This window comes from Pavona decussata, unplaced genomic scaffold, assembly GCF_977016875.1.
Source record: "Pavona decussata unplaced genomic scaffold, jaPavDecu1.1 SCAFFOLD_144, whole genome shotgun sequence".
In the NCBI taxonomy this organism is placed as follows: Eukaryota; Metazoa; Cnidaria; class Anthozoa; order Scleractinia; family Agariciidae; genus Pavona; species Pavona decussata.
Genome location: NW_028145557.1, coordinates 155,001 through 171,347, shown reverse-complemented (window position 1 = coordinate 171,347; position 16,347 = coordinate 155,001). Strand labels below are relative to the sequence as shown.

At 38.6% G+C, this 16,347-nt stretch overlaps 1 protein-coding gene across 3 annotated transcripts in view; it reads right to left on the bottom strand.

Moving 5' to 3' along the window:
• Positions 1–5,147: 5,147 nt before the first annotated feature.
• The window catches only part of LOC146466386 (uncharacterized), a 24,261-nt gene continuing 13,061 nt past the window's right edge, over positions 5,148–16,347 (bottom strand). For 2 of the 3 annotated variants that reach the window (XM_085127373.1, XM_085127372.1), the window contains 11 exons: positions 15,105–15,350; positions 14,612–14,995; positions 13,402–13,983; positions 11,965–12,210; positions 11,246–11,629; positions 9,830–10,495; positions 8,783–8,870; positions 8,015–8,062; positions 7,782–7,829; positions 7,336–7,383; positions 5,148–7,183 (listed from right to left, as the gene is read on the bottom strand). In XM_085127373.1, the coding sequence (XP_084983499.1) occupies positions 7,069–7,183; positions 7,336–7,383; positions 7,782–7,829; positions 8,015–8,062; positions 8,783–8,870; positions 9,830–10,495; positions 11,246–11,629; positions 11,965–12,210; positions 13,402–13,983; positions 14,612–14,995; positions 15,105–15,350 (2,855 nt within the window). In that variant the 3' untranslated portion in view covers positions 5,148–7,068. The remainder of the gene's footprint in view (positions 7,184–7,335; positions 7,384–7,781; positions 7,830–8,014; positions 8,063–8,782; positions 8,871–9,829; positions 10,496–11,245; positions 11,630–11,964; positions 12,211–13,401; positions 13,984–14,611; positions 14,996–15,104; positions 15,351–16,347) is intronic. The other variant, XM_085127374.1, reaches the window with a different exon arrangement.

Below are 16,347 nucleotides of genomic sequence, written 5' to 3'. Positions count from 1 at the left end.
TTTCTGAACACGCCGCAAACTGTGACAGTTTAAAAACGTTCGATCGATCGACCGCTTGAAGCACGTTTCGTGCCTTTCTCGGCGACCTCTTCAGATGTTGACTTGAGGGTAATGGCTCCTACAATAAAACGAAATACATGAAGCGAAAACATGTCAAGAAAAGCTCGAATACTAGGAGCTTGGAACATGAGTCCCAAGCAATAAATACAGGTCGAATCATGACACAAATTGCGCCAAAAATCCCTCACATTCAACTTCAAAATTTTTGTTGAAAACGTGGAGTCAATAGGAGTCGATCAGTTCTCAGTGAAACTTTGAAATATAAAAGCTAATATTTGAATATTATAATCCTATTGACTCGTCATTTAAGTTCCGAAATAACGCATTCAAAATAGGTCATGCATATTCAATAACAACAGTCATGGTTGACAAGCCACGAACAATACGCAAAGTATTGCTGTTTTGAAGAATATCTCTCTCTGAAAAATATTCCTTTCCCTTATTTGAATGTAAATGAAATAAATAAAGATAAATTACTCACCATGGATCATTTGTGATACGAAGAAATCCAGCTTAAACTTGGCCTCAAACACGCGCATTCCTCTCACTGAGCGGAAGCCATTTTACCGAAATTGGCGCAAGGTACGATGGGAAGATAGTAATATCCTCCTTTGTATTGAGTAGAATCTTCTCTTAATCCTTCTTGATTCGGTGCCACCCCGCCCCTTTTGATTTACGTAAGAGTAAGTTCCGAGAAAGGATTCGATCGAACACTTTTTTTTAGGAAAGTGCGACTGGACTAGCAGTGGCTTCATGTCATATTGATAAACAGCCTGCTAATAGCCGGACTTACCTGCATAAAATCCAACTACAACATGATTTGCTTCCTTTTGTTTCTCAAATCAAACGCGCAAACAGAGTCCGTGAGCAAGGTTGTTGACCTCGTGCGATGAAATTGAAACCAAAAGCAACCTGTAGGGACTTCCCCTGAGAACAAACACAAAGACGCACTATTAAATTAAGCATAGCAATTGCATAACATTTACTTACTTATTCATTTTATTATTATTATTATTATTATTATTATTATTATTATTATTATTATTATTATTATTATTATTATTGATTTTTTCTGCATATTTGTATCGCTAATGACAGAAAAGGTGACTAAAAAGGCTAAAAAAATATCCTGATATCTCCATGGTATCCCGAGTCTCCTGAACACTGAAATCTTCCACATCTTGGACAGAGTACTGGCACTTATCTATCGCCATTAGCAGAAAAAAACTCGATTACCCGTTGTGACCAAATTAAAAAATCAAAACCAAGCCATGGATCAGGTAGGGCGGCGAGCTCTCTTTTACAAAACAAATGTATACGGTTTGCAATTCCAAATTAATTGGCAATCACTAAGGTAAAGAATGACGCTTTTAGAGCTACTACATGTATCATAGAGTAAGATCTCTAGGCCTTGTAATATATTTAAGAGCTAAGAACTTACCACCCTACCTTTTGCATGTAAAGCGAAAGCGATATTTTCACTAGGTGGGGTAATTTATGAACCACCGGGGTTATTGAAACCGGTTTGAGACCAGAAATAACCGGTTAATGGCTTCCTCTTTTTCCCTCTTGATTCGGTGCCACCATTTCCCTATTCAATCTGTCTAAAAGTAAGTTCAGTGAAATGATTCGATGTCAGTTGAAACTTGTTTAGGGATGTGCGATTGGGCTTATCAAATCGCTTGGCACCACCATTTCAAAAATCTCAGATACACTTTTAAATTAGCAACGGCTTTATACCAAATTAAATTAACGAGTGCTGCTAGCCAAAGTGGCCTTACCTGCATAAAATGCAACTACAACTTGATTAGCCTCCTTTTGCTTCTTTAAGAAGAACAATTAAACTGACTTGTTAACCTCGTGCGATGAAATCAAAACCAAAAGCAACAGCGAGGGACTTTCCCTAAGAACACACAGAAAGGCGCAATGATAAATTAAACATATAAATTGCTTTTTTTGGTTCAGCTTGACGGGCCATTAAAGCGTCTGTGGAAAGTCGTACTATTACTAAGGATATGTACATATATTACAGAAGAACGGTTATCTCTCACTATAAGCAGACAAACGGAAAGCCTACCTTCCCTGTGTGAGCGCATATAAACTAAAAGAAACCTGTGGATCCGATATGAGAGACATCACATCGAAAAAAAGGGAGAGAGAGGACAGGAACATATTGTGCAAGGAAAAGCTGGACTTAAGTGGAATGGTGTCCACGAAAATATTTTACGTAGCACTGAGATTCAGGGTTGCCCATGAAAAGCAGCTACAATGGCAAAAGTCCAACTGAGCACAATTTTTTTACTAGTCGAGACCATTCATTGAAGTATATACATCGCAAAGAGTTAGGATACATTATCTCTCGCACTCGTGTTTGTTTATTTTGCGTATGTGGAATGTTGGTTTCCCTTGTCAATAAAGGTCACAGGAGTATGCAAACGACTGTGAAAGAGATAGCGTATGATCAAATGTCAGGGATTTTCCCGGAAAAAAAATCGAACAAGATCGTGCTGTTGAAATGATTTATACATGAACGTGGAACTTTCAAAGCAAATGCTCTGGATTTAAACTAAAAATAAAATTAACGCTAACTGTATTTTATTTGTTTTCAAGCGTCAGCAACGATTCAAAATTGCATTAAAATTATAGTGTAGGTTGGATCTGAACCCCTTGTTTAGATATTGCTTTACTTAAATTGCCGTTACATGTTCAGTTTCTAAAATAAATGAAGACCCGAAGTACCAAGCAATGGCTGATCAATCGGCAAAACTAAGATAGCGTTTTAACTTTCCGCATGCAGGGAACAACACATCATGTATGCAATACAGCGGTTTCTCTGACATTACTTTTACATGTTGAAGACCCAAAGTACCAAGGAATGGCTGATCAATCCGCAAAACTAAAATGGCGTTTTAACTTTCCGCATGCAGGGAACAACACATCGTGTATGCAATACGGCGGTTTCTCTGTTGCAAAATTTGTTATAACAAACTCAGCTATCTAAAAGGAAATGACGCTATTAGGGTTACTAATGTTTAGACATTACTTTACTTAAATTGCCCTTACATGTTGAAGACCCGAAGTACCAAGGAATGGCTGCTCAATCGTCTAAACTAGTATAACGTTTTAAACTTCGACATGCAGGGGACAACGTGTAATACGGCGGTTTCTCTGTTGCAAAATTTGTTATAACAAACTCAGCTATCTAAAAGGAAATGACGCTTTTAGGGTTGCTAATGTTTAGACATTACTTTACTTAAATTGCCCTTACATGTTGAAGACCCGAAGTACCAAGGAATGGCTGCTCAATCGTCTAAACTAGTATAACGTTTTAAACTTCGACATGCAGGGGACAACGTGTAATACGGCGGTTTCTCTGTTGCAAAATTTGTTATAACAAACTCAGCTATCTAAAAGGAAATGACGCTTTTAGGGTTGCTAATGTTTAGACATTACTGTACTTAAATTGCCCTTACATGTTGAAGACCCGAAGTACCAAGGAATGGCTGCTCAATCGGCTAAACTAGTATGACGTTTTAAAATTCGTCATGGAACAACACATCATGCGTGCATGCGTGCAATACGGTGGTTTCTCTGCTCCAAAATTTGTTATTACAAACTAAGCTATCGAAAAGTTAATGACGCTTTTGGGGTTACTAAATGATTGAGAGGACGTTCTACAAGGCTTTTAATTAGAGTTACAAACTTACCTCGACGCCCCGGCTCCTACATGCAAAGGAAAAGTGATACCTTAACGGTATCCATTGATCAACAACCAGGGGCAACTGAAACTGGTTTGAGACCAGATGTAACCGGTTTAACCAATTTTTTTTTTTTTGGGGGGGGGGGGGGAGAGGGAGGGCTCTCTCTCCGTCTTGATCTTTTTAAGAGTAAGTACTAAGAAACGGATTCGATCTCAATTGAACCTTGTTTACGGATGTGCGACTGGGTTTATCAAATCATACCCACTTTAAGATATATATAATCCATTTCAAAATTTCGATACAGTGTATAAGCAATGGATTTATTCTATATTAAATTATTGGCTTCTGCCAGCCGAAGTGGACTTACCTGTGTAAAATCCAATTGCAATCTGGTTTGCCTCCTTTTATTTCTTAAATCAAAGGCGCACACAGAAGAACAAACCTGTTTTTCTCGTAGGATCAAGTTGAAACCAAAAGCAGCCAGCAGGGACTTTCCCTAAGAACTCTGCACAAAAACGCCCAATTAAATTAAGCAATAACTAATAAATTAAACATCAATTGCTTGTTTGGGCAAATCTGTTTCGCTTGACAAGGTGACCCGGGCCAAACAGCTATTAAGGCAATCAAACTAAAATCATGTTTACCTCGTGCGATCAAACTGAAACTAACAGCCAGGAATTTCTTGATAAGGTATCAGGGATTTTCCCTGTAATCGAGCAAAATTTCTTGTCCCTTTGAGATTTTTTATACGAGAACGTTCTACGAACTGTCTCTTACGAATTGTCTCTATCAGCTAAAAAATAATTCACTGACTTTGTTTTCTCGTCTTGGCAACCAAGCAATCTGAATTGAAGATATTGTTTGTTGGATCTGAACCCTAGCATGCCCAGACATTGCCTTTCTGACGAATGTTTGTTGTTTCTCAATCAAAACCCAAAATACAACCAAATGGCTGATCGGCTCAACTTAGGACGTATTAGCTATCTCCCAAGCTTCATGTAATATATCAAACACGAGGAAGAGTGTTTCCTCCGATTTCCAAACACCGAGAGGTAGGTTGGAAGAATGAGGGGCAGCCGAGTTTGTTTTAACCAACTTCGAGATGTTTGGAAATAGGAGGAAACACTCTTTCGAGTGTTTGATATAGCTTTTCAAACTATTTATAATTCTTGGAGAAATTCGAAGCAAAACTTCACAAAATGTTATGATAATTAAGATCACATTTCTAAACCTCCTTCACGGTAGTGATTTGCTTTTTTTGGCTTGATGAATTATTAATGAGTTTGAGAATGTCATAGCATTTATACTTGCGAGAGACTCCCCTCCCAGTCCTCCACCCCTCCCCGCCTACTGTTTATGTTAAATTTCCATTAAGCTTGACACATCAAAAGTTCGACACTTGACCATGGCTATTCAAATTCCAGTTAAAAGTAAGTAATTACTCTTGATCGGTAAGATGCCAACTTAAACTAATTCCTAAAATAAGAGAACAAAGAGAATTCAAAACTAATTGAAGCTATTCAACATAGAATCAAGGGCCTTGGAGTAACTTGAGTAACTGAAATGACAGGTGAAATGACATGACACCTGACACTCGCACAAACGGATTAATGTTCCAAGTAGTAAAGGCCGGATTTGATTTTTAACCTTGAATACAACTCGTTGCATATTGCTGCACGTCCAAAGAACTACTCGCGCTATATATGATTAACTTTCGTTCATTCCCACAACAAACATATCATCTCCTAAGACAACTTAAAAGAGAGCACGCTTTATTTGATTGAAACGACCCATGCGGTGCTACTTTTGTGAGCTTGCGCATTTGCAAGTAACTAGTTCACTTGCTCTAGCGCCTCGCTGAATTTAAAACTACGTAGATTTTGGGGAACACGATCTAGTATATCTTACCTAGAGAGTCGCTTAGTGCTTTTTACAGGAATAATCTTGAATCGTTATGCTAGGGCTTGACGTAAGAGAAGCCTTAACGAATACAACTAAATGTTATAAGTAAGGTAAAGTAAAAAAAAAAAAAAAAAAAAAAAAAAAAAAACAGCATGCAATTGCCTGCTAAGGTAAACGCTTCTCCCAAGCGTTCCAAGCTGCACTTGTCATTTATTTTAAGCGTCTTACTTTAGGAATTTTGTGAAAAGAATTGAATCGTTGATAACCTCATGGAAAATTACGAATCGCACGGTGCCGAGGTTGGTATGTAGCAGTGAGTTCATGTGCAACTGAACTGTGTAGACACTTGTTTCATTATAAAAGACGGAAAGTACTGACTTTAAGCTACTTTAACTAGGAATGCTATGAACTTACCAAAACAAATCGTTCTGTTATTTACCTCTGCTTTTGACTTTCATTTTCTTTTTTTTTTTTAGCCTAACTATCATTAATATGACTATGTAATATATTTTAAGATTTACTGTAGCTCTGCTATTGATTTTGGTCCCATGTGTAGCTATGATAATACTTTGTTTTAATTACTTAATTGAGGGATTTCATTCCTCATAAGCCCGGTGGCTTCTCTTGGGCTTCCTCGCCATAAGTGTTTAAATAATAAATTTTTTCCTGCTTTTGAACAACTTATGGCAAAACAATAAACTGAACTGAACTGAATTGTGACCGTTTATTTCGGCCAAATTCTCTACTCTTAGAGGCAATGCAAGGAGCCGTTCAAAGCAGTAGTGTAGCAGCTCTCGTAAGCTTGCAATTTTTTTTAATGGTATAGCAGCTGCTATTGCTTTAAGGGTTGGGGGGAGGGGTTATTCTGTTGTTCGTTCTATTGTTTTCTGGAAGGGTTGCAAGCCAATCACATGAGACCTAATGAGAGCTGCTTCATCGCACTTGAGAGTACGCGCTTGCAGCTAATGTGGCTGCATTTCTAACGCATATGGCTTAGTCTCTTACGCAGCTGTTGTTAGTGTCATCAAGTAATACTCCTCCCATGTGGGGAGGAGCGTTGCGTGACGGCACTAAGAACAGCTGCGTAGAAGACTACATATGCCCCGACTAACAGGCTGAACTTGCCATCGATTGCCGGTCTAATTTTCAATTGAAAGCTCTGATAATTGGAAGGAAAATTGATTCTCTCACAAATCAACGTACTAGATATTAAGTATTTTGCTTAAATTACTTGTTAGATAGATCGGTCACTGAGTTACGCTAAGAAAGTTCACGGCTTGCTCTCAGTTTCTATCTAGGTTAGTATAAGGTTCGAGGCTTCACTCTCTCCATCTCTCAGTCAATAGAAATCTCGAGTTTGTCTCGAGTTGGTAGAAGGTTCCATAAGGTTCAAACCATGCAGCACCTAGGCCGTACTCTCGTACAGTGGGTTGCTGACTCCCTTTTCCATGTTTGGTTCTACTTTCAAACTGAGTTTAGGTGCATCGGCTGGCTCACTGTAGATGTAGACTGCATCATCACTATTAAGTGAAAAAGATGAAGGAAAATGAACAATAAGATTTTGTGAAAGTAAGACCTTTAAATATAAAGAGAAGATAGAGAGAGGGAATCCGCATAACCGGCTACACCTCAAAGCACTTTGCCGAATTGCTCAGCTGCCTGCCAAACTCACCTCATATAGCAGGGATTTTCCATTGATACTGGAGATTCACAAGGCGAACTAAAAATAAATGAGATAAAATTATATTAAAGCTGTATCTGGCACTCTTCACAAAGATATTCAGTAATCGATCTTGCTCCTTTAGACGTGAAATTTTGGAGAAAGGCCTCGACCCCTCAAACTTCTCTAAAAATCTTCTTTTCCCATGAAATGGGGAAGTAACGTTGAGGTTAAAGCCACAGAGAACACAAACGAGATCATTTTTCCGCTCAGATAAAGATAAAGAGTTTAAATGATCAGATGGCTTCTGCACGGTTTTAACCCACCAGAACTTCAGCACTTGAGACTTGAGACTCTTCAGGAAGATGGGAATGAAATATAATCCAATTTCTCCAAGCTGCCAGTTACGACGTCCTTCAAGCAACAGAAAATCCGGCATCACTAGCTGTAAATCTTACCTGCTATAAACTGGATTTTCTATTGATACGGGTTCTTCACCAAACGGACTGAAACAACAACAAAAAAAAGAAACCAAATGAATTAAGTAATGAAAAATACAGGTTTCAGATCAAAGTAGAAGTATATCTGGCGTTTTTTCGTCAATTAAAAAGAAGAATTGCATATATTTCTTGTATGCTCACTCCAAGCAGGCAAGCAGGTTACTAATTGCAATGTATTTCATGGAACAAACCTCATAATAATGACTTCTTTTGGTCCTTTGTCTTGATTCTTCTTCCTTCTGAATGAAAACAGAATACAAAGCTTGGCCAAACCCGCCATTATTTCATCAAAATCCGCCTACCGCGGAGGTAAGACAGAATAATATATACGGATATATACGGAAAATAACAACGTCCACATATATTTTGATTTAACGGATATGGGCAGTCAAACTCGCGACACAAATTTGAAAACTGGCTTTCATGTCTATCTTCTTCTAAACCAAAGTCAAATCTGACCTTTGAGCCTGGTACCATATACTTCCGTCGAAGTCCGATAAAAGCTGTCGAATATATGTGTAGCACAATTCGATAGTAATTAATTCAGAAGCCAATTTCCTTTTGAACGTAATTAGTTGAATTGAGTCGACAGGGAAGATTAACGTTTGAAAAGATGTCGCGTTGGACGTTTGAACCCTTCCAAAATACGTAGAGGCGAGTTCGACAACCCAATAACCAAACGTCGAGCTTCTGCAGGGTGGAACCTTCCATGTGAACAACACGGAAACCCATCACTGTGAACGACAAAATAAAAACTTTTGAAAACGTGTCTTTATTGTCAGTAATGTAAAAGATTGGAAAACGATACTCAGTCTTAGCGATTTTTTTTTCTTTTCCCGGTCAAAAAGAGCTCTTGTATGTAGGAGATTTGAAAATTGCCTCAGTTTCATTTAAATCGTTAATTCACCACGGGTTTTGGGAGGGCAAAATCCTTAAATTATAATACAAATACATCTCACCGTCTGTAATAAAGGAATACAGCTATAAGTAACACTGCCAATGGAACGAGCAACACCAAGGGAACAGTAACCGCCGTGACGTCAACACCTGATAGTTAAGAACATACGGTTATGACGTGATCAAATCAAATCTTCAACACCCTCCCGCGAAGCATGTTAACATTTTGGATTGTTCAAATTCCCACCCCACCTTATTCCCAGGCCGTAAAGTCGAATTCACGTTTTCACATTGTTTCATCATAGACACCACCAAACCCTACCATTAACACAAAGTATTAGTTCTGAAGACTAGCCACCGCCTGCATCATCAATTTGTTTGTCGATTCTCCCCGGCTGAAGTGCAACTACTGCGTAGAAAATGAATCAAAGTAATCAACCCTTCCGGCCAGTCGGAAGGAAAAAATCTCCACCTCTCCACAACGGCCACCTCTCTACAACGGCCACTTTTTGTTGTCCCGGCGGACAGTCCATACCTTAGCCCTTGTTTAAACCTCTCTACAACGGCCACCTCTCTGCAACGGCAAAGGCCACTAAAGTACGTCCCCAGCTGTCAAAATAACCTCTCGACAACGGCCAGTACAATTCTTTTTTTGTAAAAACCTTTTTTTTTTTATAAACTGACGCAGTAATCGACATTTGTCTTCGGAACATTACGTTTCCATCCATTTTAAAAATATACGTATTTTGATTGTGTTCCATAAATTATGCAGAACGCATAAATTGTGTACAACAATATAGTGAATGTTGCGAACCTTGCTCGTTTCGTCGTGAAATAAAGCTGTCATATTACACCCTACCTCCCCATAACGGCCACCTCTCCATAACGGCCACTTTCTTCTGCCCCTAAGGTGGCCGTTGTGGAGAGGTTCAACTGTATTTTAAAATAGAAGCTTAATTTTTTCGTTCTTTCTTTCTTTCTTTCTTTCTTTCTTTCTTTTTTTTAATTGTATGATTAACAAAGAATTGAGCTCAAGAAATGATTCGAAGGGTAAACGAAATTCCTATTTTAATTGTCCTATATGTATTTATATGATTTCGTATTCAAACCTTTTGTTTGTGCTGCAGAGCCTGTCACAGGTGACGCAATCACGGCTTGTGTTCTAGAAGACGAAATTATCCACACTGTGCTAGGTGACGTCACTGGAAAATCTGTAATTGATGTTGTCATACCCAGCTCTGGTTTAGATAACCGTATACTAAATGACGTCATTTCAGGCGGCGCCGTTATAGGGCGCGTGGGTGCTGTTTCTCTTTCAAACGATACTGTCACAGAGGAACTCAAATTTGTAGAAAAAGGGAAGGGAGACGGTAACACTCCAGAGGTTCCTACTGTTGTGGTTACAGATGTTGAACACCTATCACCCGAACAATTTACAGCAACGTATGAGGCATTGAACCCGGCAGAAGAGAAGATCTCATCTGATTTGAATATTAGAAACAAGTGGTTTGACGAAGAGTAAATTCCTTCCTTGGGGGGAGGATTACACCCGTAAAACACTCCCAATAACTTCCCTGTTGCATTCTCTCCATCGTACACATGTAAACTATCCGTGTTATTTTCGCTTTGTAAACTAAATTGCGTGAACGTTAAGTGAATTTGTTGCCACGAGCTGACCGTGATCCTCCAGGAGCAGTACTGTCTATCCGGGTACTTTATTGGGAAGTTTGGTGAGTGGAAAGTGCCCTTCGCCCCTGTTAGGAATTCGTTGCACCCTATCAAGCAAAATGAAAGAAAAACATAGAGATGAGTTGCTGTCTTCTAAAAACATATATTGAACGGATCCGCTTCTTCCTTTTTGTAGACACTTGTCAATACGACTAACAAAACGTAAAGCATACCATAGTCACAAAAGATAAACATATCAAATGGAAAATTAACTTTGATTGTGTACCATCAAGATGCCATTCAAAGACGAAACTGGTCACTTCAAAATATACTGGATAGTATGTAGTTGTATCGAGAGCGCTATGCTGTATTGGATGCTTCCGTACTTTTGAGCCTGTGAATATATAAAATTTGATGCATAGCCAAGACACCATTCCGTGATGCAGAAAAATCGGGCTTAAGGGATTTAATTAAATATCCTATGAAGTGGCAGCTGGTGTTGCTGTGAGAGAGTGATAAATTAATTTTTGGCATTTAAAATCTGAACAACTGTGAATTAAAAACTTATGATACTCAGCCGATGCTGAACATGAAAACCCACAATACTATCTTTATTTTGTCTGTGTATACGAAGAAAACGCGATTAAAAAGTCAGTATATATGCTCGAGGGGAAATGTATTACATAGATAGCATGAATGTTTAGCACATGCGTCAACACATTTACGATGGCAGGTACATATCGTGAATTTAAACGCTGTACCCCTCGGCCTGAGCTTCTAAGTTTTTTGTTGATATAGTTACTTGACAGGTTCCAAATGCTACATTTGTAAAAGACATGACGATTAGAATTACTTACCTTGGTAGTAACAGTAATGAATCCTGTGATTATCGATTCCTGCACCATGTGGGTGTGTTCCTCCTTGGCCATCTGAATTAGCTGTATCTTCATTATCAAACCGTATCCACTCTACATTCACTAAAGCCCACTTCACCTGCTGGCATTCAGCTGACTCATAAGCCAGCAAGAAAAACGGTTTCAGTGTGGGAAGGGAGATGGGATCCCTTATGTCTCCGTCTGTTCTACAGCAAAATTGAATCTTTGTGTCGTAATTATATACCCCATCAGGAAGTGTTCCTGACTTGTTGTTTTTATTATTGCTGTCTTCGTCGTCCCATTTGATAAATCCTGGTGTCAAGTTTGTGGGACATGATCCTCCTTTCTTGTAAATACAATATTTACCTGGAAAATATTGATAGGTTATTCGATCAATTTGTTAGTAGTCTCTGCAACAGGGATTCATTTATTTTACTACCGTTTTAGATAATGATCTTTGGATTGAATGACCGTTTTTATACTTGAGGACGCATTATACGGCTGGATGAACTTGGGCAAACGACGCACAACGGGAGGTAGTTCTTCCAGACGGATCATGCGTCTTAGTGTGCCCGTCTTAACTCTAGAGAGGCAAAACCAGACGAACAACAAGTGTTTGCCCAAGTTCGTCCAGATGGATAATGCTTCCTCTAGTATAAAAACGACCAATACTTTAAGTAATATAATTAAAATTCTAATACCTGGCGGCCAAGAGTTTCTTTTGGAGTCCGTTGATGTATCTGTTTTCATACAGAAGGAGCGTATAATGCCTCTTTTGCTGTCTACCGTTGCATCAAGGTGAAATTCCTGTGATTTATGGTTTCTTGGATTATTATCTTCGGTGTCCTGGTATCTTCGTCCAATCAGCCACTGAAAGCCATCGGCAAGAGGACACCCGGATGCAGCTTTTGGTATCCCGTATGAGCCAGCTGGCCAATGTATTGAGTCTGCCAAGAAATACACAGGGACAAGAACACGTCTTATCGTTTTTAACTTTTGTGTTGTTTTTGCTGCTGTCTGCTAAGGATTTGTGCAAGAGGCAAGGAATGTTATTATTATTATTATTATTATTATTATTATTATTATTATTATCATTATTATTATTATTATTATTATTATTATTATTATTATTATTATTATTATTATTCAAGGTAGTTTAAACTTCTGGATGCCCAGAACCTAAGCAAACGATGGTTGTTTAGACGGCAAACCGTAGCCAACCTCGCGAAGACTAAATCGTATCAACTAATCACTAAATAAAATAAGAATGAATTAAATTATAAAACCCTAAAATTACTTTTGTACTAAAATGATTTGAAAACGTCTAAAAGAAAATCCAAACTTCTAATGTTTTCTTAAAATGATCCTACGCAATAAGGCGTCAAAATTGATTCATGCAATAAAAATTGTTTGGTAATTGTTACTATTATTATTACTATTAATATTATTATTATTAGTAGTAGTACTAGTAGTAGTAGTAGTAGTAGCAGCAGCAGCAGCAGCAGCAGCAGCAGCAGTATTAGTAGTAGTAGTAATAGTAGTAGTAGTAGTAGTAGTAGTAGTAGTAGTAGTAGTAGTAGTAGTAGTAGTAGTAGTAGTAGTAGTAGTTGTAGCACAGTGCATGAATCTCAACTTACAAGTGGCGTTATATCCTTGAAACAAATATGGTAGGCCTGAAGGGTGGGTGATTACTTTCAGAGATTTTTTTTAGACTCAAGAAACCAAAATTGTTAATGATGGGTAAACCTTGTTATAATCGTGTGTATATGTGTATAAGTATTAAAAACTGGATCATTCTATAGGGTTATTCCAGGGATTTGATTGGATTAGCGGTCATGTTATTTGAGCCGTTATACCATGCCCGAGAAATAGCGACCATTAAATTGTCTTGTGGTTGTCATTGGAAAGCTAAATTAGCAAGAACTACCAAATATTGTTTTTATTTTTTTAATAACACAATTATTCCACTCATACTTGTTGGACACGGAATGATTGCGCCAACTCGTCGCTACGCGCCTCATTTTGTATCTATTACAACAGGATTAATTAATTAATTGATTAATTAATGGCTATATATCATCTCATATCCAACATGCCCTCCTGGAATAATAGTTGATCATATGGTTTCGTAATCAAACCTGTTGTTTGAACCGTTGAGCCTGCTACAGATGATGACATAATCACGGCTTGTGTTCTAGAAGACGCAATTGTCCACACTGTGCTGGATGACGTAAATAAGAGTGGTGCTTTTGATAATGCCATAGCCAACTCTGTTACAGAGGAACGAAAATTCGTAGAAAATGAGATGGGAGACGGTGACACTTCAGAGGATCCTGCTGTTGAGTTTACAGAAGTCGAACAACTATCACCCGAACAATTCACGGCAACATACGAGGCACTGAAGCCGGTGTACGAGACGTTCTTATCTGATTTGAAGACTACTAACATTTGGTATGACGAGGAGTAGATTCCTTCAATGGGAGGAGGATGACCTCCGTAAAACACTCCTAATACTCTCGCTGTAACATTCTCTCCATCATACACTTGTAAGCTATCTGTATTACTTTGGCTCTGTAAACTAAAGTGTTTGAACGCTAAGTGGATTTGTTGCGACGCGCTGACCATGATCCTCCAGGAGCAGTACTGTCCATCCGGGTACTTATTTGGGTAGTTTGGTGAGTGGAAAGTGCCGTTCACCCCTGTTAGGGATTCATTGCACCCTATCAAGCAAAATAGAAGAAAAACATAGAGATGAGTTGCTGTCTTCTAAAAAATATATATTGAACAGAGCTTTTCCTTCCTGTTTGTAGACACTTGTCAATAACACTTGCAAAACGTAAAGGGTGCCACAGGCATAAAACGTAAATATATCAAATGCAAAATGAACTTTTAATTTGTACCAACAAGATAGCTCTCAAAGACGAAAATGATCACTTCAAAGTATACTGGCTAGTGTGTGGCTCTATTTAGAGCGCTTTGCTGTGTGAGATGCTTTCATATTTTCTGAGCGTGGGCTGAGCGAAAGTGATAAATAAATTACAGCATTTAAAACTTCAAACAACTGTGAATTATGAACTTATGATACTATTGCCAGATTTTTGGATTGCTTGTTTTTAATTTTGAATGTGTATGCCAGATAAACCCGATAAAAGCCAAAATACCCGCACTACCTGGAGAAATGTTTGCAGAAATGCATGCATGGTTAGTACATGCATTTAAAACACTTACCGACGGCAGCTACATATCTTGAATATAAACAAGGTACCTTATTTGGTCTAAAATCAAATTTTTAAGTTCAATCTTTTTAATGCTGTATTTATTGAAAAAACGACAACTAAACTTACTTACCTTGATAGTAACAGTAATGAATCCTGTGATTATCGATTCCTGCACCATGTGGATATGTTCCTCCTTGCCCGTCTGCATTAGCTGTATCTTCATTATCAAACCGTATCCACTCCACATTCACTAAAGCCCACTTCACCTGCTGGCATTCAGCCGACTCATAAGCCAGCAAGAAAAATGGTTTTAGCGTGGGGAGGGAGATGGGATCTCTTATGTCGCCGTCTGTTCGACAGCAAAATTCAATCTTCGTGTTGTGATCATATACCCCATCAGGAAGTGTCCCTGACTTGTTGTTTTTATTATTGCTGTCTTCGTCGTCCCATTTGATAAATCCTGATGTCAAGTTTGTGGGGCATGATCCTCCTTTCATGTAAATACAATATTTACCTGGAAAATATTGATAAGTCAATTTGTTAGTTATCTCTACAACAGGGATTCATTTATTTTACTACCGATTTAGATAATGATCTTTGGATCGACTACTTAATTCTATTACCTGGAGGCCAAGAATTTCTTTTGGAGTCCGTTGATGTGTTTGTTTTCATACAGAAGGAGCGTATAATGCCTCTTTTGCTGTCTACCGTTGCATCAAGGTGGAACTGCTGTGATTTATGGTTTCTTGGATTATTATCTTCGGTGTCCTGGTATCTTCGTCCAATCAGCCACTGAAAGCCATTGGCAATAGGACACCCGGATGCAGCTTTTGGTATCCCGTATGAACCGGCGGGCCAATATATAGGATCTGCGAAGAAACATAAAGGAAACGAAAACACTGCATCCGGTAAATCACCTTTTTGCTTTACAGCTTCAAGCCCTCTTGTTGACAATGCCTGTTGTTATCTGTTCCGTCGTTTCTAAAGGAAGAGGGCGCTAAGATAGCGTGACGATACTTTTGGGCAATTTGTCCTAAAATTCAGGAATTGTGTTAACTGGTTGGGCTTCAATGTATGAAATTAGTCTGACGTTGCTTATACCCTATTAATAATTGCCTTTTACCCACATTTAAAAATGCGACGGAAGTAACAAAGTAAAAATTAAGTTGAATTTGAAACCAAACAACAAGGGTCGTATTGATGGCAGGCGAGAGCCATCGGCGAATTTGTTATTCAAGAAACAAAACGAGGAAACGAGGGTAAATAGAATAGCAAAAAATCCTATGATAAGAATATTCATATGGAATAAATGTGATAGTACATTTCCAGCCTGGTGAATGAATGAGAATGATGTATTTTTCTAGAAAGTGACGCAGGCACACTCGGAGAAAAGAAATCCGAGTGCTCCTATCAGGAGTCGAACCTAAGACCTACCGATTACTAGTTCGGATGCTCTACCACTGAGCTACAGGAGACTCGCGGGAGCTAAGGCCATTAAACTAGGTTCATGGGACAAACATCCTGCATACCGCTAGGATTTGAATGTCGAACGCGTGGTATATGAAATAAATGTGACGGTATATTTCCAGCCTGGTGAATGAATGACAATGATGTATTATTCTAGAAAGTAACGCAGGCTTACTCGGAAAAAAGAAATCCGAGTGCTCCTATCAGGAGCCGAATCTAAGACCTACCGATTACTAGTTCGGATGCTCTACCACTGAGCTACATGAGACTCGTGGGAGCTAAGGCCATTTAACTAGGTTCATGGGACAAACATCCTGCATACTGCTAGGATTTGAATGTCGAACGCGTGGTATATGAAATAAATGTGACGGTATATTTCCAGCCTGGTGAATGAATGAG